Source organism: Larimichthys crocea, chromosome XXIII, assembly GCF_000972845.2.
Source record: "Larimichthys crocea isolate SSNF chromosome XXIII, L_crocea_2.0, whole genome shotgun sequence".
Taxonomy (NCBI): domain Eukaryota; kingdom Metazoa; phylum Chordata; class Actinopteri; family Sciaenidae; genus Larimichthys; species Larimichthys crocea.
Window position 1 is genome coordinate 1839499 of NC_040033.1, and position 21186 is coordinate 1860684.

At 42.4% G+C, this 21186-nt stretch overlaps 2 protein-coding genes across 2 annotated transcripts in view; one reads left to right on the top strand and one right to left on the bottom strand.

Annotated features, from left to right (window-relative positions):
• LOC104931874 (cadherin-6) overlaps positions 1 to 9112 on the top strand; it is a 60667-nt gene extending 51555 nt beyond the window's left edge. Inside the window, exons 8-12 of the mRNA XM_010746981.3 lie at positions 2130 to 2266; positions 3643 to 3764; positions 5030 to 5147; positions 5378 to 5629; positions 6671 to 9112. Of these exons, the coding sequence (XP_010745283.2) occupies positions 2130 to 2266; positions 3643 to 3764; positions 5030 to 5147; positions 5378 to 5629; positions 6671 to 7173 (1132 nt within the window). The 3' untranslated portion in view covers positions 7174 to 9112. The remainder of the gene's footprint in view (positions 1 to 2129; positions 2267 to 3642; positions 3765 to 5029; positions 5148 to 5377; positions 5630 to 6670) is intronic.
• A 1514-nt stretch (positions 9113 to 10626) lies between these two features.
• Positions 10627 to 21186, bottom strand: part of drosha (drosha ribonuclease III) — a 103903-nt gene continuing 93343 nt past the window's right edge. Inside the window, exons 30-32 of the mRNA XM_019264697.2 lie at positions 20067 to 20159; positions 19151 to 19197; positions 10627 to 11315 (exon numbers count right to left, since the gene is read on the bottom strand). Of these exons, the coding sequence (XP_019120242.2) occupies positions 11185 to 11315; positions 19151 to 19197; positions 20067 to 20159 (271 nt within the window). The 3' untranslated portion in view covers positions 10627 to 11184. The remainder of the gene's footprint in view (positions 11316 to 19150; positions 19198 to 20066; positions 20160 to 21186) is intronic.

The following is a 21186-nucleotide window of genomic DNA, read 5'->3' on the forward strand; positions in this document are numbered from 1 at the left end:
AATTAAAGTATTCTCCAAATGTGAGACCAGAAATAGTTCAGTCTAGATTTAGATCATACTTTGGACTGACATCGAAGGATATTTGGGGGAAAAAATGGTTGCAACAGTATTCTTCCCTGTCATGTAACACTGTGGGGTCATCGACTGAAAGGAAGGCATTTAGTTATTCATCCTTGTTAAAAACATTGAAGGAAAGAGGAAAAAAACATCAGGTTATACAACAGTGATTATAATGCGTTATGCAACAGTTACATTGAATTACAACTGTAATAATTAAAGTTGACAATGATCCACACCCAGATACATGCCCAAGAATGAAGTATTGATCATTACGATACTTTAGAATGTGATATGACAGTTGTTATAAAACATCATGAATACATAAGTGCTTATGACATTGAGATAATCACAGTATATCCCATTATAGGTATGTTTATAATGCATTATAGACATGGGCATCTCAATGTGTTTATTGGTATAAAGCATTATGAGTGCTCATAAATTTCTACATTGCTATAGGAACAGTGTACCGCATATGATTATAATGCATTATAGATAGTCTGTTATAGGCACAGTGTAACAAATTGTAAATATGTTTATAATGTATTATAAGCATTGCCATCAATCAGCATCATTAGATGGTTGTTATAAAGCATTATTAATGTTGTTATTTATGAGTACGTATAGATATGTACATTTATGTATCACATCAGAGGCGTGTTCATAATGCATTATAGACATCGGTGTCATAATGTGTTATGGAGGTTGTTATAAAGCATTATGAATATTTATGAGTGCGTAAAACTTTCTACATTGCTATAGGCACAGTATTACAAATAAGTATGTCTATAATGCATTATAGATTATCTGTTATAGGCACAGTGTAACAAATTTTAAGTATGTTTATAATGTATTAGAAACATTATCAATCAACATCATTAGATGGTTGTTATAAAGCATTATTAATATAGATATGTACATTATATCACATCTGTGTTCATAATGCATTATAGACAATGGTATTATAATGTGTTAGGAAGGTTGTTATAAAGCATTATGAATATTTATGAATGCTTAAAACTTTCTACATTGCCATAGGCGCAGTATTTCAAATAATAAGTATGTTTATAATGCATTATAGACAGGGGCAGCACATAAAGTGTTACCAAAGATTAATATAGCAGGTGATTTCAAACCTTTAAATTGTAATATAGAGAAAAGTAGATTTCCTATGTACGGTAATTTCTCCTTCATGTTAGGATGGAGAGGGCGAAACCAGCGAGAGACGCCACTGAATCCTCCAGTCCTACACCCTGATGGTTTAAATAGAAATAAAGGAGTGGTGTAATCAGAGAAGTAAAATCAATACATCACTGACTCACTTCAAGACATTGATACTTGTGCTTTTGGAATCTGTGTGAAAGCAGCATGAAATGCATTAACTGGTGTGATAAAACAAGCTGTTCATTTTTTTTTTTTTAGGAAAAACAGGATTTTTATTCGAGGGTTGTGCCATAATAACTCCGACTATAAAAGACCAGTCAATCAATCCGAGAGCGAAAGCAGCGTGTAATTTGGATGTTGGATATATAAAGGCACAGTAAAAGGTTTTTAGAAGCATGTGTGAAGTTTCACTTTCAAACAGGGCTTTTAAAAAAAAATGTATTTCTTTTTGCGAGTTATACAACTTTTAGCAAATGTCTGAAGATTTTTAGAAGCAATTTGTAAGTCTTTTCATTTTGTTTCCTTCAACAAAGTTGGCCTTTCTTCTGAGGCCACAACCGCCTGAATTGACTCTAAAATTTCATATCTTTCTTAATGTTTTCTTGTGTGGTGTGAATACAAAAAATGAAAAGAAGCAAGAGCGGCAGAGTGCAAACAAGTCCATCATGCTTAGTCAGACTTGTTTTGAGTAGCTCCTGGCTGCTGGAAGCTCTCTAACGACACAGAATGTCAATTTAACCAAGTCTCACCAGTAAATGTGACCATTTTCACTCTGGTTCACACCTGAGAAACTCTGCGAATGTGACTATACTCTGTATCCCTCACCCGGGGAACACAACACACACTTTAACACAGCCTGAATGAACACGTTTAGAAGCCGATCCCTGTGTGTGTGTTCTGTGCAGGTACACTATCGATCGACGCACGGACATGGACAGAGTGTTCAACATCCATGCAGGCAACGGGTCAGTGTTCATCCTCAGGGAGCTGGACAGGGAAGAGAACGCCTGGCACAACATCTCCGTCATCGCCACGGAGTTCAGTAAGTGCAGCGGGATGGCAAGCAGACTTTTCTGTTCACCCACTTCCTCTCATTCTGTCGGCCAAATTGGATTTTTGGAGTTGATACCAACTCCTGAGTGCTGTGTGTGAAGTGAGAAAAAGGGGGTTTTGTAGAGTACTAGAACAGGCAGTGCCAGTTCACCCAGTGTTGGCTGATAGCTGGTGTTTGTTTCCCACCCCTTGAGTGCCACTCGAATACAATAAATTCTCAAAACATGGCCTTAATTCAACTCCAGAGAGGACAGGAGCCCTTATTTGAAACAGGCAGGCGTTAAATCCTGTTATTACAAGTACATTTTAGCAAATGAGTGGAAAGACGAACAATTTTCCGATGTGCAAACTCCTCGTTCTTACCAATCTGCTGCTCTGAGTTTGTCTTTTGAATTATTGATCTCATCCACTAATTCATTTTTACTTATGTTGAGTTAATGGCAGTTACACACCTTTATATAGGATTGTTTAGCTTTGAAAGCAGTTTGCAAGCTTGTTAACCTGGTCAGCTTATTAACAGTTGTATATTTTAATGTTGTAGCTGTACAAGACTTAGTTGTAAATAGAAAGTTTATTAGCGGTGATGTTGAAATCTCGTGACCGTGGTGGTTCCCCTTGAACGTGTTTCGATGACTTAAATAAAATCTGCTGAAGGGGATTGAACTGCCGGAAGAAGAGTTGATTTTACAGTAACTTCTTTTGGTTTATTGTGTTAGTTTGGCCTTGTGTGAGATGGCTAAAGTTTGGAGAACCGGCACAGAGGCTAAACTTTGTACTGCTGTAGATGGAGGCAGTGACAAAATGTATTTTAGCCACCTAAAAAAAAAAAGAAAATCAATATCAATCTAAGCGTGTGCTATATTTAGAGTATTCTCACCACTTTATCTCGCTGGCAGACAGTCCCTTTCTGATGGGAAACTGAAGCCTTATATCGCTCTCTCCTAATCTACCACGCTGCCTCCACACAAATACTCACTTCACCTCAAATAGCACAGAGGTTTCTGGTCTACATCCGTCTCAGTGGACGGTAGTCCGTAGGAGTTCCCGTGTTCTGTGAGGTAAAATTACAGTTTTTGTCAAATATAATTTGCTTCAGTTTTCATACTCACAGGAAAAGTACAAGTAGAAACTAATCATGAAATATGTACACCTTAATTATATCTCATTAGATTTCTTTGACATGTCCCGTATCACCTGTGTCACTGTGGAGAATAATAATAAATATCTTCATACTGTTGTCCAACAATATTACTCATGCATGGGAACACAGTGCCTGGTTATAAATACACAGACATGACACACGTCATACGGTACGGCATTGTTAACTAATGAAATAATCACCGTGCTCACCTTTGTGTTTCCTAGACAACCCGCGACAGATCAGCCGAGTGCCGGTTTATGTCAGAGTGCTGGACGTCAACGACAACGCTCCGACATTCGCCAACAATTACGAGACGTTTGTGTGCGAGAACGCAAAGGCTAATCAGGTTGGTACGACCGGACACATGGTTTCATCTCGACTCCGGCTTCCAGCTCAGCGTGTAATTAGCAGCCCTTAGAGAAAATCTGTATCTCTGATCAAGAGGAACTAGATGGGCAGGGTAACTTAAACATCTGGTGACGTTCGTGCTCTCAGTTTCTTCCTCCAAATCTCTAAAATAAAATCCTACAGATATTAAACCTCAGTCACAGCGGTGGAAGAATTACTCAGATCATTAAGTTAAAGAAGCAAAACCACAGTGAAGAAATACTCTGGTAGGCTTTCAAAATAAAATATACACGTTTTAGCATAGCACATATACTTAAAGTCCCAAAAGTACACAAACATTTATATATATGTTCATATAGAAGTATTACTTTAATATTGCAGCTCGTAAACTATGGTATATGCTTCTGGGTACCTGAGCTGTCATGCATTCATATGTTTTATTTCCTTTGTTTTCTTGTGTTTTCTCATCTGTTCTGTCAAGATCTCGAGTCGTTGATGTCGTTATCTTGAAATAACAAATATTATCCAGAGTTAATGGGATCGTTTTCTCAAGATTTTGAGAAAACAAAACTTTATTTTCTCGAGATAAAAACATAATTAATACGAGATCTTAGGAAAACAAAAGGTAGCCTGGTATATCAGCACGGCATGACATCACACATTTGATTATTTAAGTCTTGTAAAGATCTTTGTAAAATGATCTCGTTATCTCAGGATAACATTTTGAGATAATGACATCTCGAGAAAACAGATGAAATGAACTCAAAGGAAATCAAATCTATGAATGTTTGACCGCTTCAGGCTTCCGTACATGTGTGTAAAGCTACATCAAACATAAATACTCATGTTAAGTACAGCTCTCTGACACATTTCATGTCTTATTTCAGCAACGAGAGTAATGAAAAACTCTTCCGTGTACTCTAACGTGTTGAGTGCTGAAAGCCTTCTGAATGTTTACCACGGGGTTTATTACTTGTTAACTATTTGTCTTTATGAATCCCCCATAGACCAAACAATCCCTTCAACAGCTGATGTTAACATTAACGTGCAAGCAAGCAGCCAGCAGCCACTTAACGAGCTTGTACTGTTGATATCTGTGTTAATTGGATTGTTTACAGTTATTGTGTGACATTTAAATCATACAGAAAGTTTATACCGAGGTATTTAATGCTGCTGCTGCTTGTGTCAGCTGAACATTAACTGAAGGAGCTGGCCTGGCAACCTTTTCTTACGTGTTACTCACCCGTGTGTTTCTTATTTCAGAGGATACAAACCGTGAGCGCCTCGGATCCCGACGAGCCCCTCGGAGGACACCGCTTCTTCTTCAGCCTCGCACAGGAGGCCGCGGGGAAGGCCAACTTCTCCGTCCGTGATAACAAAGGTGATACACTCTCAGCCGACGCTTCGTGGTCTTCTGTATAACGTTCCCATAAGGCACTTTACACCTGTTGTTAAACTTAACCGCATCTCATGTTGAAAGGCACATTGATGTGATTTATAGTTCATCATCTCTCGCCGCTCTAAAAGCAAATGAAATTCCGAGCGGACTTCATTGAAATATTCATCCGAGGTTATCGATTGCCGCGCGGTAACTGGATATCCTGTTTTCAGACAACACGGCCTGGATCCTGACCCGCAGGAACAGCTACAACAGCCTGCAGAAGAGCATCTACCACGTGCCCGTGGTCATATCGGACGGGGAGTTCCCGATGCAGAGCAGCACCAGCACCCTGACCGTCAGGGTGTGCACCTGCGACCGCGAGGGCAAAATGAAGCTGTGCAACGCCGAGGCGCTCACGGCGAGGGCGGGCCTCAGCACGGGAGCCCTGGTGGCCATCCTGCTTTGTGTCATCATCCTGCTCAGTGAGTACAAAGAGAATAAAATCCACCTGCAGCTAAACGCCACAAACATTTGTTTTTCCAATTTGATTTTGATTAAAGCACGCACGGCTTCACTGAGAATTTGATTCTCCGATCGCCTCCCACTGAAGTGAAATCGCCTCTCGCAGGTGTTAAAAAGGCCGTTTTGTATTTCACTCCTTAATGTGATTCATCGCTTCCTGTGGGCGGATAATTCTGCCAGTGACCACAGCTGACATGTTAATTTGATTTGAACAGCAAAGCAGCAGAGATCTACAGCATCTCGGCTGGGGGGGATAGAGCGTCGTGCTTTATTGCAGCCCGACTTTGTGCTTTAGGATAAAAAAAAGACAGGTGCACTTTTACATAAAAAAAAATAATAAAAAAAGGCGTGCTCGGTGCTGCCATAAGCAGTAACATAGCTACCGGTGGTGCAGCTGCATTCGCTTACATTACTAACCCTGTCTTTTTTTAAGTCCTAGCACAGCACCAGATGTTTCACGGACGGTATTTTTGGATCACACCTGGTTGATTTCCAGCAAACGCAACAAAACCCCCCAAAAACAAAAAAAGGTTTTCAACCTCAGTCATGTCAGAATATTGAGAATCTGTCCTCTCCAGGATAAAACAGCAACGGCAGACTGTGTGAAAGGCCAAATTCAATCTCTAATTTTAATGACCCGCCTATGTTGAGTGCAAGAACCAGATAAACAAAAAGAGATACCGACTGACTTCACGTTTGATTCGATCATAAGTACTCTTTCTAGTACATGATGTACCTTGCTGTTTTTCTTAAACTGCGTTCTTCTGTGATCTTAAAGCAGCAGAGGCCCCCGGGGTAGAAAAAAAAATACATAATGCATCCTCATGGTAGCCGAGCCTGTTCTACAAAGTCCCTGAACATCAGTGAACACTCGTGCAACATCAACAATTCCCCCTGGACAGACGCTGGCCTTCAAAAAAAAAAAAGCAAAGGGAGCAAAGAAATAACAGCAAAAGTCACCTAACTCTGTTTCTCGTTCTCTTTGTTTTGTCCCCCTGTAGTGATCGTGGTGCTGTTTGCTGCCCTGAGGAGACAGAGGAAGAAGGAGCCTCTGATCATCTCCAAAGAGGATGTCAGAGACAACGTCGTCAGCTACAATGATGAAGGGGGCGGAGAGGAGGACACCCAGGCCTTTGATATCGGCACGCTGCGCAACCCGGAGGCCATCGAGGAGAGCAAACAGCGGAGGGACATCGTCCCCGAGACCTTCTACCCTCCGGTTCGACGGCCTGTGCTGCCCCCGACTCGGGACAATAACGGGGACGTGAGAGACTTCATCAACCAGAGGCTCCAGGACAACGACAGCGACCCGACGGCGCCGCCTTACGACTCCCTGGCCACCTACGCCTACGAGGGGAACGGCTCCGTGGCCGAGTCCCTCAGCTCACTCGAGTCGGTGACCACCGAGGGCGACCAGGACTACAACTACCTGAGCGAGTGGGGACCGCGGTTTAAGAAACTGGCAGACATGTACGGGGGCGACGACAGCGACAGGGATTCCTAACGAGAGCCTGGCACACAGACGGGGAGTGAAATGTGAAACGAAGACAACACATGTTTAGAGACTTTCGGGGGGCGATTCTGGCGCACGTGCGGCGAGAGGAATGGCGAAAAAGACTGAGAAACGAGCGCCGCTTGTCCGAGCGCTCTTTCAACCGCCATCGATGACCATTCAAAGTTGCCCCTCCGGTGACCAGACGTAGGCTTTGTGTGTCCAGTCAGTGTTAGTTGCGTTTTCTTGCGAGGGTGCAGTGAAAAGAGACTTTGTGTCAAGACTTTTTTTTTGTGTGTGTGTGTGTATACGGGCCGTACAAGAGGCCCAAATATATCTATACCGATATTTTCTTTTCTTTTCGGTTCGTTTTTTCCAAAGCTGCGTGTGATGGACACGTTCAACAAGCAGTTTTGTAAACCAACAGATATGCCTATGTATTTTTCAGTGTTTCTGGGACAAAAACATGCTGCATATTGTGAGTTCTATCTTAGCTTGTGTACGTACGGTAATATGATACAATACGCTGTACAGTTATTTTGGTTTTCTGGGGATTTTTCGAAGGATCCCTTTCCTTTCAGCGACGGCTGCCTCAACATTAGCCACTTCGCCACAGTTGAGCTTGAGCCAGAAAAAAAACGTCGGCATCAACATCTCAGATGAGAAATCTCGATAAAGATTTAATTTCAGAAGTTGTGCTAACGTTCTTCAAAGCTTACACACAGCTGTGGTGAAGGAATGTGGATTTTAACGGCCACAACAAAACACCCCACTCTGTCATTTTTACAGTATCTGATGTTCATCTCCACACAGCTGCAAGGTGAGCCGAAATACCAAATATTTCTTTATTGAGCTGAATGTCTTCAGAACCATTTTTCTCTCGAAGTTACACAGACTGTCATTTCTTTCCTTTTTCTTTATGTCGCATTAATAAAAATCACCAGTCTAAAGTGCACCAAGCTGAGTTAGGAGGAAAATACTGGTCCCGTCGGGGCTTTTGCACTCATCTCGAACACGGAAACGTGTAAATGTTTCACTCTGTACAGCGAGTCACATGAACTCCCCGGTCCCTGGAAGGGACGCCACCGAGCCTGAAACTACAGCATCGAATTAGATTAAACATCTCGTGGACGGTCGCAATTAAAATTTATCACGTGATTTTTATTTCCTCGCCTTTTACAGTAAATGATTCATTTGATCTGTCCGGGCGATGGAGAAAAAAACGAGAAAAGAAGCATTTCAATCAACGTACCAAGTCGGAACGATGATATTTCTATTGGAAAATTATACACGCGCGTTTAAATATGTCCATCTACAAATCTTTTACACTTCACGTGACAAAGTATCGGAGTCTGTATGAATCAAAAGAGTTGCCTTAAGTTAGAGAATGAAATCGACGCACTGGGAAGTGGAAGGCTGGATTTTCTTGGTTTTGGGGTGACAATAATATATAATTAAATATATATAATACATGTTTTTCTTTCTTTGAGGATAAATTAAACACTTACATGATCAATCATCCTGCACAGTCGAATGTATATTAATGTATCATAGCAGTTCAGCCATGGAAATGTGCCAAAAAGCGAAGGACACCAGTATTTTCCTTTAAAAACCCAACAACGTCTGTACTCCGTTCCGTTCCAAGTGTTCAGGCTTTAACGTGACACATGTCCCGAGGGACGACCGCCCTTTTTTTTTTCCATATAGGGGCTCATCAAAGGGGGCATCTGACCTTTGAGTGGTACGGAATAAGGTTCTTAAACCCGGAGGTGTGTCCTCGACTCAGAGATAAGGTCAAATCTCAGCGTAGACGACGAGTCCTGGGTTTTAATGCGATTTAGAAAACAAAAAAGCAATATTGTCAAATTACTTTGAGACCTTCCGACTATGAATAAACAGTTCTGGAACAAAGACGACTGCAAGGACAGAATGATATCATCAAGAGATATAAAATAAAAAAAGCAGGGCAACTAAAACAAGCTGTGGCCTCACTTTATCGAAAGGCCAACCTGTGAGGAGGCTGACATTTATCAGACATTTGAAACAGTAATAACAAAACACAAAGGCATAATTGCCACAGCGGTACGCTTTTTTCTCTCGCTGTACTCTGAAAGCAGACTTGACACCGCTGACGGCGCATTAAACAATCCGACAGATAAAAACGTGGTGGTTGGAAATTTCTTTACGCTTGACTCCTGTATACACGTGCTCTCTATTTCTTTCTTAATTTTTTTTGCCCCCTTGCTTTTGTTTATTAGCTTGTTGCGGGAGCTCCCGTTGTCTAAGTGGCCATTTCAGACTGTGGCAATGTCGCCGCGATAAGCATTTAATGGGTCTAGAAACCCTTCACTCTGAGAAAACTGCTTTTCTGCCTCGAGGTACAATGTGAGGTCTCAAATGGAAATCAACATGACAGCAGCACTCACCAAAAGCATTTTTTTTTTTCCTTTAATATTTTCTGTCTACATACGGAGTGTCAGCATATCGCCATTACGAAGACGTGCTTGTGTTTTCCTATGGAGAGTGTAATTGCCTCCAAGCATTGGCGCCATGCTCAGCTAAGATAAGAGAAAATGTCACGTAACGTTACCGCGCCGCCACGTCTCGAGGGTTTCTTTTTTTTTTTTGGTAAGTTGAGGCAACTAGATGGTGACGCCGATGTCCTCTTTCTCCAGATACAATAGATCTGTGGTTGTTGATGTGTAGACACTGTCGGCCGCGGGGCTCGCCTCTATATTATGTTGGTGACAATGTGATTGAGCAGTCGAGTTTTGTCAATGTAGAAACAATTTGAGAGGTTGTGGTAGTGTGAGGGGCCCTACATCATTGGCCATTCATCAATCTGCTTTGTAAAACGTGATATTTTGTACTGAATATTTATATGACACGATTAAATATCTTTAAAATCAGAGCCTCTATTCATTCATTCATTTATTTCCATGTTAAATGGAGGGTTAACGCTTGGACGGGTGTCTGGTGGTGTCTCGAGGACGGATTTCTTACGGTTATGAAGTATAATTTCACTTTTATCTGAATTATTAGCACCCACGGGCTAACGAGAAAAACATTTACCGCCATCGCAGGTATGTATATATATTATCTACAATAAATCTCATGAAAGATCCAACTCTGCACGCAGGTTGGTAATTCATATGACGTCCTTTTCCGTTAAATATCTGGATCCAGAGGCTACAGAGCGGAGGAAATTGTTAATTAGACAATCTATAATTAAGATCTGTTGAGACAGCCAATCGGATTTGGAGAGAGGTTAAAAAAGAGAGAGAGGAGCAAGATAAAAAAAAATAAAAAAAATCACATTTTGATTATTAGAAGATGAGTGGCAGACGTGAGACAGATGGTGACATTAAAATGATTGAATTTAATTGACTCGAAGCTTTTTTTTCTTTGGTTTTAGGCCTCGTACATATTACGTGTTGCAATAAATGCGAAGAAGAAGAAATCAGATTTTTGACACATTGGAACAGAATCCGTAACTTTATTTACAATATTAACTTTGAGGGTTTATTATCATTTCATACTCCATTTAAAAAACAGTTTATTTAATTTTATGTGTCCGTAATTTTTTTTTGGGGGGGGGTTTAAAAGTTAGTCATCGTCTCAATATTTAAAGATCGGGCAACAAACACAAACATAAAGACAACATAAGGCCACCTTTGACAGTGCTACAGTACTAAACAGCATAAAACATGACGGCGTCTCACTTCATTTCAAATTCTGTTTGCCCTCTGTGCTGCTTTTACTTTGAAAATCGTGGACACCTTCACTCTGTGTGTTATCCTCACCTGCGTTCCCCCCCTCCCCATTTGACGCCGCCGTCGTCTCTAAACTATCACGGCGCCCGCGATCAACCGGTGGCATCTCTATTTAGCCACGTCACGCCTGGACGGGCGCCACATTTCGCAGACGGTGCGCCCTTAATGTGGATGCGGGTCCTGATTGGCCTCCAACACCTCGCCTCTCACAAATATGAAAAAACAAAACAAACAAAAAAAAAAGGTGCTGTCACTTCCTGCATTCCTCCGCCTCGTCGGTCTCCTTCTCCTGCCGCTCCCGCTCTCGTCTCATCTCCTTCAGCTCCTGTCTGTATTTCCGCTCGATGAAGCGCTTCTGATGAGCCATCTGTGGGAAGTTATCTGGTACAGGGAGAGGCAGAGCGGGAAACAGAGAGAAGTCGACCAAGGAGAACAGATAAAGAGAGAAAAAGAGAGAGAGAGACACAGAGGGAAGGGGTGTGAAAGAGACAAGGTCAGTTTCCAACTGGGCGAGGACAGCAATTTAGGGCTCAGATTGTGCCGACTATAGTTTTCATAGCAAGTGTCATCTTGTCACTTTGGGCAAATGAGCGAAAATGTTGCGGGGCAGTATTGCGATTAAATTGCCCCCGTGTTGTTATTTCATTAATAATGATGAAGTAACAAGAAATTAGACAGGCCTTGTTTGGTTTCAGCACAGTGACTATGAGATCTGATAACATAATTACAAGTGAACATTTCTAAATGAGATCTGTAATAAGATGAGGTGGCGCGACAGCAGAGAAAATAAAAAAACAGATACAAGCTGGATTGGATGTGAACACATAGGCGGCCCACCAAATAACAAAAGAACTTGTTTTTCCCGCAATCTTTAAGTTTTATTGAACTGAAAACTCTGATTGCCTCGTTTGCCGCTGACAAACACGATTTCGACTTGTTGTTGTCGAACAGTAAAACTGTAGAAAAAACAAAACATGAATGGAGCGTTCACTACATGAGCCTTCAGCTTCCAAAGAGAAGTTCTGAAACCTCGATTTGGGCTTTCTGCTCGCTGTCGGAGCCACGCATCCGAAATTTAGGTGGAAACAGAAGAAGTCCGGGTGGATTCAATGAGGGCCGACTCTGATGGGTCGCACCGACACTTGCGACTTTTCCTGAGTCAAGAAAAACATCCCTGTTTGCAGCTTTAAGATAATTAGTTTTATTAGTTTACTCAGGTCAAATCAAGGCCCGCTACTACCAAATTAGTCTTAATTAAATCGATCGGTTGTTTGAGATTCTCCAAAGCCCAAACTGACATATTCCAACAGCTTTTGTCTGACCGAGAGTCAAACACCAAGACAGACGACAAAGAAAGCCAGCAAACTCAACTACTTAAACAATGACTGAAACAATTATTTCATTATATAAATAATTTGTTTGGAAAATCAATTAAATCAACCAACAGTTCAACAAACCAAAACGTCTCTTTAGAGAAGTAGGACGTTGGGAATATTTCACAATTTCCACTTGTAACCAGAATGATCGATTTTTTTAAAATAGCAGCCAATTATTTTTTCTATTAATCAACTAATCTTTTCAGCTCTAATTAAAATATATTTCCTAACCCCTAAAGGAACATTTAATCTTTTAGTTAAGTGAAAAGTTCAACGAAGATGCCTGTATTTCACTGGAAAGCGACGTCTGTCTTTTCGGTTTTCAGTCACGACGACTGGAGCTTAGTTTTAAATCACCGGGTAGCAGTTCTCAGAGCTCAGGTACTTTTCCATTAAGTGTGAACATTACCGGGTCTACCCACACTTTAATTTAAAACAGCACGCATGACAGACGCCCGATGGTTTGTGTCAACTCGCTGAGACACAAATTTGACGGTGCACTTTTTCCCGGTCACTGACCACCATCAACAAATTAAACTCAACTTTCAAGACCTTTTTCCACCCTTTAAGTCTTTAAGTCAGTCTGTGAAGGCGAAATGTTGAGGACTCAATCTGGCCTTTCTGTTACAGTAATTTGTAAGTGAGCAGTCTTTTCTATTTTGTCAGATATAAAACGAAAACAGTGGGAGAACTCTAGCTCTTGATAATTTATACATAGTCCTCACATTTGAAATATTCAAAATGATGACTTTATTTAAGTTTGTTAATATTTGATAGTAAGTTTCTGTTGAAGTCGATGACCCACAGACATCAGGCACACACTTGTATCTTCTCTTGTAAAGCTCTGCTGGAGACTTCTTGAATACAGTCTTGTGTTAAAGGTTGTATACAATATTTAGAACATTAATACAGCTGCAAACTGTTTACTTTTTGAATACGTAGTGGAGTGAAGGCCATCAGCTCAAACTCTGAAGGATTTATTCCGACCGGCAGAGCTGATGATTGTTGGGAAGACTAAGAAAGACGTGTTATGTTACAATGATGTGTTTTCGTTCTAGTCTGGTGGTGAGCGACAGCGACACAGAATGACCCTTAATGTAAAGAAATAAGGATTATTTCTGTAGGGATCCTGTCCATTATGTGGTCAGTCATTGGTAAAAACAAGCACTTAACTAACACTTTGAGTGGACGTACTTGGTTTGACCAAACAAGAGTTGGTGATTGTTGGAAGAGTGGAAAAACTAAAGAGAAATGGGAACTTGAGGAAGTTTTATTTTGTTTCTGTCCAGTTTGAAGTGTGTTTTCTGATTATCTGCTAGTTACAATGAGTTTTTGTTTGGTCGGCAAAAAAAAACAATTTCTATGGTTGTTCTTTTGGGATCATTTGCTACTAACATTGTGAATAAAAAGTCAACACTTTGACTTAATTAAAAGTTTCATTTCAATTCAATGTGTTGTACTACAGAGCCCAAACAACACAACATGCCCTAAACACTTGCGGCCTGTGCTGTATCATGGACAGATAGTGTATATTATCTCTGATAAATGGGAAAATTTAATTATTACAACTGTCCAGAGAGTTGACTCAGAGCTGATAACATGGCACCTCAGGGTTTGAGCCAACTATTCAACTACTCGGTGTGGATTGTTGTTTTCCAGGAAAAAACGTCTGCCGTCCCGCTGCTGCACACCCATATCCACGGTGGGTAAAACACGCCACAGGAAGCGCGAGTAAAAACTGCTTCTCGCATGTTGGGGCGACACATTATCCATCTGGATGGTGCTTGAACCCGCTCTCTGGTGCCGATAAGCTCTCCGTTAGAAAAACAAACTGTTCTGACGAACATTTTTTTTTAAAGAATGCCTCTGAGATCTAATAAAAGCACAGTCGGAACGTTTTTGTGTGTTTGCAAGGTTAAATGACTGAATGTTTACAGCTACTCAAATGTGACAATTTGCCTTTTTTTTCCTCTTTTCTCCCGTGTTTTCTATCATTTAAATGAAATATCTTTGTGAGTGAGACAAAACACGCAGCTTAAACATTTCACCTGAAGTTCAAGGAAGATGAATTTTACTAGTTCACGGACTGAGCAGTGTTTGGCTTCGTAACAAAACACTCTTTGACTGATTGTCAGGAAGAATTGGCTGAACATTCTATGGCTGATGATAATAAACTGCAATTCACATTATATATGTGTTTGACCTGTGAATTAAAAAAGAGAGTATGTATTCTTCCTTTTGTGAGACTCTTAAATCGTCATTATGGCAACAGAGAGCAGAAAGGCAAGATAACGGCAATATCCTATTAAAACAGGAGACGGATCAAATAATATATATATATAAATATATTTTTAAAAATCCCGAAGAAAAGGATGCAGGGAGGAAAAATAAAAAAACACACAAAGTCTATTTCAATATGCTTTCGGTGAGTAAGGAACACTTGGTGAGCCTCGGAGAGAAAACTACATATTGCAGTTAAAATATGGAAATCACCAGCATTTTTCCCCGGGAGATGACTTGAGAATAACCCACTCGAGAAGAGAAGGAGCAAAAAAAAAAAGAAAAAAGCTTTGGCCATTTACATTGTTTAACATGCGGCACAACAGCAGGCGTCAAAGAATAAGGCTTGCTAAAGAATACACAAGGCTTTTCATTTCAGCCTGCGTTGGGCATCGCAAAAGACATATTGAGAATTCTCAGCCGTCCAGTGGAGGGGAAAGACGGACGCGTGCTCTGCATACTGATCGACGTCGGTTAAAAGTGTTAACGCACTTAGCTCAGCTCGGGGTCCTTTTGTTTATTGACAATGCAGTAAGAGTTCATGGTGGTAGTGGTGGTGGAGAAGGGGGGTTAAGGGCCTCGGCAACAACGCGGCCTGTTGTGTCCGCGGACGACGGCAGCGTTGGAATCGTGTGCACGCGAAGCAGCTGGATGTGGAACCCGTGATGAGGGCTCAGTCTCCAACCCCGCGGCTCTTTAAAAGGGGCACAAGTACATACAGTGTCCTTTCACTATTCAGCCTAAGCTGTGAGGCGACTCCACAATAGACTAGAGTCTATCTACCTAGAGCTCAAGCTCACCACATCAGTCAACAAGCCAATAGTGCGCCCGGTATAGCGGCGCTGATGAAGGGATTTCCCCTGTCATGCCAAAGGGCAAACAAAAAAACTCAAGCCAGCGAATAGAGATCCTGCATACTGTACTTTACTTTGCCTCTATCCATCCAATGCTTTTATCCGGAGATTAAGGGGTTTAGAGAAAGCTGAAGAAGAAATGTAGTCCCCCCCCCTTGCAGCGAGTAGCCAGATTGAGGCTCCTTCTCTTATTCAACAGATATTGCATTGTTTGAGAAACAAGCTGCTGCGAGGGGGCTGGAAAAAAATGGGAAGGGGGAGGCGGGTGAGTCTTAGAGAGAGAGACTGGAGACTTTAAACAGAGACAGTAGTATCTGTAAGAATGAATGATAAATGGTTAAGCCGTTTCCATGTATATTTGATGTCGCCTTAGACCTAATGGCGCGTGGTGCATGGAGCCTCAGGGCCGGGAGGAAATCTGCACCGCCGACTCTCTCCTTCCTTCAGCTGACTCCGTTTCCCCTTACCTGGCTGGCTCTCAGCTCGATTTGTTTGCACTCATGTTTCTCCCGGTCTGAGCCTTGGTTAACATTTAATTCTGCCTTGACAGATACAGGCAGGAGACTGTCAAAACGTTGGGCCATCACATAATGAAATGTGAATCAGCTGAGCCACCAGCGGATCGGCTACAGACAGCACACACGCCAAATATTGGGCCGCGCGATCTCTTTAATGAGCTCTGAGCTGTCTGGCTGAACACAGCCATGTCTCTCACCTCTCCGACACCGCTGGAGCCGGCGGATTCTGTCTGCAAGGGAAAAAAAGCGCTGCAGCAGAAACAAAAAGTTCAATCCTGCTCAAAGTGCTCGTGATACTCGAGGAGGCCTTAAATAAAACATGGAAATGAATCCTGACATGTTGCGGGGAGGTGTTTTCGATCCGGGAGTAACACAAGGTAGGGGCTGTTGTACAAGAGGAGTAATGGTGTAGCCAATGCTGCAGTGAGGGCCAACAAGACAATCAATGACGAATTACATGACACCGAGGCTAATGTCCTTGATTAGTCTTGCTATGCGAACAAATGAAGCGAGGCCCTTGACAATCACATGAGAGACAATGCGGCAATGGGAGTTGATGCGTCAGGCGGTTCTGCAGCAGATGAGCTCGAGTCTCATTATATAAGCTCACGGTCATGAGACGTGCATCCTTCAAAGGCATGTTTGAACCCTGCCGACTGACCTTGCATATTTATCATAAAAAGAAGACGCCCAACAATGGAATATTACAACACTGAAAGTCATGACGGGATGAGATCCATTTAGACCTGAACGGGGAATAAAGAATGATCAGCCAACCGCATTTGATTAAAAAAAAAACAATAATGAGTACCTTAAATGATGAATGGCGGACGAAATCTTTTCAACTCAACCAACAATTGTAGCTCCAATTAATGATACTTGAGTTTGTGGTGATTAGGCCACATTCAGACTGAACCTGGCGCCAAAGAAACCTACAAAAAACTTTTTTATTCTCCATTCATTTCAGTGGGGGTAGTGCGTTTTGTGTTGACCAAAAAACACAGCGAACTGTGGGTCCAACTTTTTTGGAAACCCGATGTTAAACCCTCCACAGTCGGACTAAAATGTCTCTTAAACTGAGACTAGATACTCCTGTTGTGTTCTGGTGCTGTTTACTTCACGTACCCAGCTTCTAAATCTTATATATAAATAATGACACAAAGAAGTTTCATTTGGTTTGTGTCCGATAGTTTACGACGAGCGAAACGCGGTCGAGTGACATTGACAGTGAACGAGAGTGCGGGAGCGCCGGCATCGATAAAGCCGGTTGATCGGCGAAATAAATGATTGTTTCACAGCGGTTACGTTAAGCACAAATACCCTCACACACCATCGCACAACCCTGGAATAAAAGTTAGTTTGAAGAGTCCAAAACACAAAGATACTCCATTTTCAACGACATAAACACAGAGAAGCGGTAAATACTTAAAGTGTCCAGTGTGTGGGATTTAGCGACACCTAGTGGTGAAGTTGCAGATTGCAACCGACTGAATACTCCCCCACGCCTCACCCTCTTCTTCCATGGATGTAAGGAAAAACTCTGGCTAACCTAACCTATGGAAGAGGACCCGCTCTCACCATAGATATAAAGGGCTCACTTTAATACAACAATTCATTTCAGGTGGTTGTACAATAATGGAAACATACTACTGGATACTGTATTCCATTTTAAATCTTACACACTGGACCTCTCTAATATTATTGGTAAAATCCTGCATTTAATTTCTCTTTATAATAATTAATTAAAATCACTGACAGGCTCACCTCGGGGTACTGCGGGCGAGAGAAGAGAGTGCATCAGGCTGAGGGGTGAGTAATTATATATTGGTGGCTTTAAATTAAGTGACACTACAAAATCAAACAAAGCTCTTCAACTGCAAGCCAAAAGGAAAGAAGACTCGGAGAGATGAAGTGAAATCAACTGACCTTTTAAAAGGCATTGCTAATCTAGTCACATGAAACAGCAATTTATGAGGGGGGAAATGTTCATTTACCAGCAATGAGCATCTATCAATCATGGTGACAGAGGTGTACGCTGGGGAGAGGAAATGGGAGGAATTAAGGGAGGGAGGGAAGACACGGGAGAGAGAGTGTGAGCGCTGAACTACGCCCTCCCCTGATAAGGAGGGAAGGGAGGTGAGGGGGAGAGAGAGAGACGGAGGAAGCGGCTTTAAATAATAACACCCCCGCGCTAATGTTTCATAAAAAGCTAAAGCCTGGACGCACAAACAGTATCAATCACGAGTGGCTCGAGGCCTCATTTGCGAGCCAAATGAAATCAAAGTTTGACCCCGGCGCCCTCTGAAAAGTTCTGCGGGCCCGTTCCAACAAAGCCATTTGTGTTCACCTCCAGCTAATTAGTTGCGTAAAGAACAAATTGTACGTTTTGATTAATGCGCCCGGTCGCGGGGATAGCAAGAAAAGTCCAGTCCAAAAAAATAAAAATACACTTGGACAAAAACTCCGACACAGTGTACGATGTTATGTATCCACATGCATATGCATCGAGTACGAGGCGAACAGGAGATGATGGAAATGACTCTGAGAGCCCTGTAATTGTGTTTTTTTTTTTTTGTTACACTTGGCAAGTGAATGAGACACTGTAAATGCCTCAAAAACCCACTATCTATTTTCCTTAAGTGGTGGCTGATGACAAAATGAAAAACAGCCAAGGAGTGAAGCGGCACGTAAGGGAACACGTCGGCTTGCACACTCCTTCACATCTGAAGAGGGAGAGAGGCGCAGCTCGGCGCGTCAAGCCTCTCTCGCTCTCGTGGTCCGTTAAAAGGGCTCGAAAAACACGACAACATCAACAAAAAAAGAGAAATAAAACAAAGTTTGCGGCGGCCCTCGACACAAACTTCCCGCCGTCCCGTGGGATGGTCGACACGGTCGAGGGCGCTTCGCTTCACCCTCCTCCTCCTCCTCCTCCACCACCATGTCCTTGTTTTATTGGTTCTCCATCTCTGGCGAGGACTCGTGCCTGTGCTCTGGGCTAATACTTCAAACAGCCTAATGTCCTACATGTCGCAGCCAACCGGCTGGTCGGGCCACAGCTCTCTGCCAGCCATCTTGCTATACTGTACAGCCAAAGCTAATATTCAACACTGAGGGAAAGCTGGTGGAAGGCTTAAAGTGTGAATGTCTGTGTGTGTGTGTGTGTGTGTCAATGTTGCCAAACAACTCACATTTTTCCAGCGCATCCATCGCAGCTCCCATTTCCGCCTGTTGGATGCTAGATTAGAAATATTTTTTTTATAAAAGAAGACAGAGAGGGAGAGAAAGAAAAGAGAGAGAAAAGGTCTTTAGCATATTCAAAATGTCCAAAAAATAAATAAATAGAGCGGATTATCAAAAGTGCTTTATATTTGTTGTGAAAGAACCCGTCTGCCAAACAATCCCAGGTAACACAGCGCACATTTCAGAAAGGTAAGCCTATCGCCGGGCACTGTTTACGCCCGCGTTCCTTCCGTATATATTACGCGCGATCGCAGCCCGGCGGAGGGGTTGGCTTGGAGCTTAAGTCATGTAAATACAAAAACAGTAAGCTGTCAAAGATCCTATGGAAGGGACAAACTTATCGCCAGCTTAGAGCGACAGAGAGCGCTTTCAAGTAGAGAGAGAGAGAGAGGGCGGGGATTTCCACATGTGGCGGTGGGTGGTGGTCGCGGCGGCGGCGGTGGTGAGAGATGTTTCATGGATTTAAGGTTTCATTTCTTGCAGGCTCAGCTGCAGCTTTATTGTCAACCCCTGAAAAGGCCGAGAATCTTTATTTTACAAAAGCGTGAAGAGGTGTGCTGTCAAACACACACACATGGATCAATCCTGCTGTGAACACACCATCACAGGTAAACTAGATGCAGCGTCGTCCGGTCGCCGGCCTCAAAGTGATATTTCCATAAGACGATTTACGTCAAATCGATAATGAATCGATTCATTTTTCATCCCGCGTAACGTCTCTCCCGATAGAATGGGCCAACAAGAGGCTTAATTGCTATAATAAACACCATCAATATAAAGTGCAGCCATTATTCTCGAGCCCCTTAGTGAAGCGGAGCGCCTCCCTGTCGTGTCTTTACTGTGCGCTGCACCGTCTTTACTCACCTCGGGCCTTTGCCGCAGCCGATTCGCTCCCCTTTGAAATACACGGCGACGGTGTAGGTGCGAGCGTGCGAGGGCCCCACCGTCTGCAGAGTCCTGCGGAAAATCACAAACACAAGAAATATGGGATGAGAAGGGAGGGAGGGTAGAGTTGAGAGAGAAATAATAATAATGATAATAAAAACGACCCAGGAGAAAAAGGTGCAAGGACACACTCGGGGGACATTGTCCTTCAGAGGAATAACGAGAAAAAAAAGGGGAGGTGAAATAAAAAATAAAAAAGTTTTCAATTGGAACAAATATAATTCATCTCAAGCGACGGGTTGAGAGGAAGGGAATAGAGCTTTGATTCAGTGCTGTGCTTTGAGAGCGTGCAGAAGCCATCTAAAGGGACGTATAAACAACTTTTAAAGCCTCCACACGCCCCGTCATCTTCAGATACCGAGATCTGTGTGGGGTAGGAAAAAAATGACATGTTGGGAGAGGGATTGAAATAAAAACAATCGTCTCCGAGAGACCGACGAGTCTTTGGTGCGCTGGAAGGGTAAACAATGCACACAAAAAAAAAGAGGAAGCGAGGAATGTTTGAGCGGGACGACGAGGAAATATCACTCGGCTCGTTTACGAATTAATTTGGAAAAGAAAAAAAAAAAAAGTCAAGCTGTCAGTTTTGTCACATTTCTGCAGGGACGCGTGAAACAAGACAGCCGACAAAACTTGGGAGACGTTTCAAATGTTAACATTAGCATAAACATCTCAAACCCCAAGCTGTGAGCCGCCCTAAATTATTCACAGACAATTTACTTATTTCAGGAGAGCGATCCATTTTTAATGCAACGTGGTCACTTATGACACTTTATCAATAATTCAGCCCCCCCTCCCCTTCGCTCTGCGCGCCTTTTCCTTTTCTCACTTACAAAAGAAGTAGCGCGTAAGCATGCGTGGAGCAAATTGAGACTCTCGTGCGGGACGTTTCAGACGAATCTCAACAGGGAGAGAGCGTGTCGCTCGGAATTAGTGCGTAAAATAACACGAGACGAGACGACGCGGGGAGGAAATCGACGTCAAGCCGTACAGGTTACGTACGAATGAATAAAGTGTGCATGCGTCCTACGCAGACATG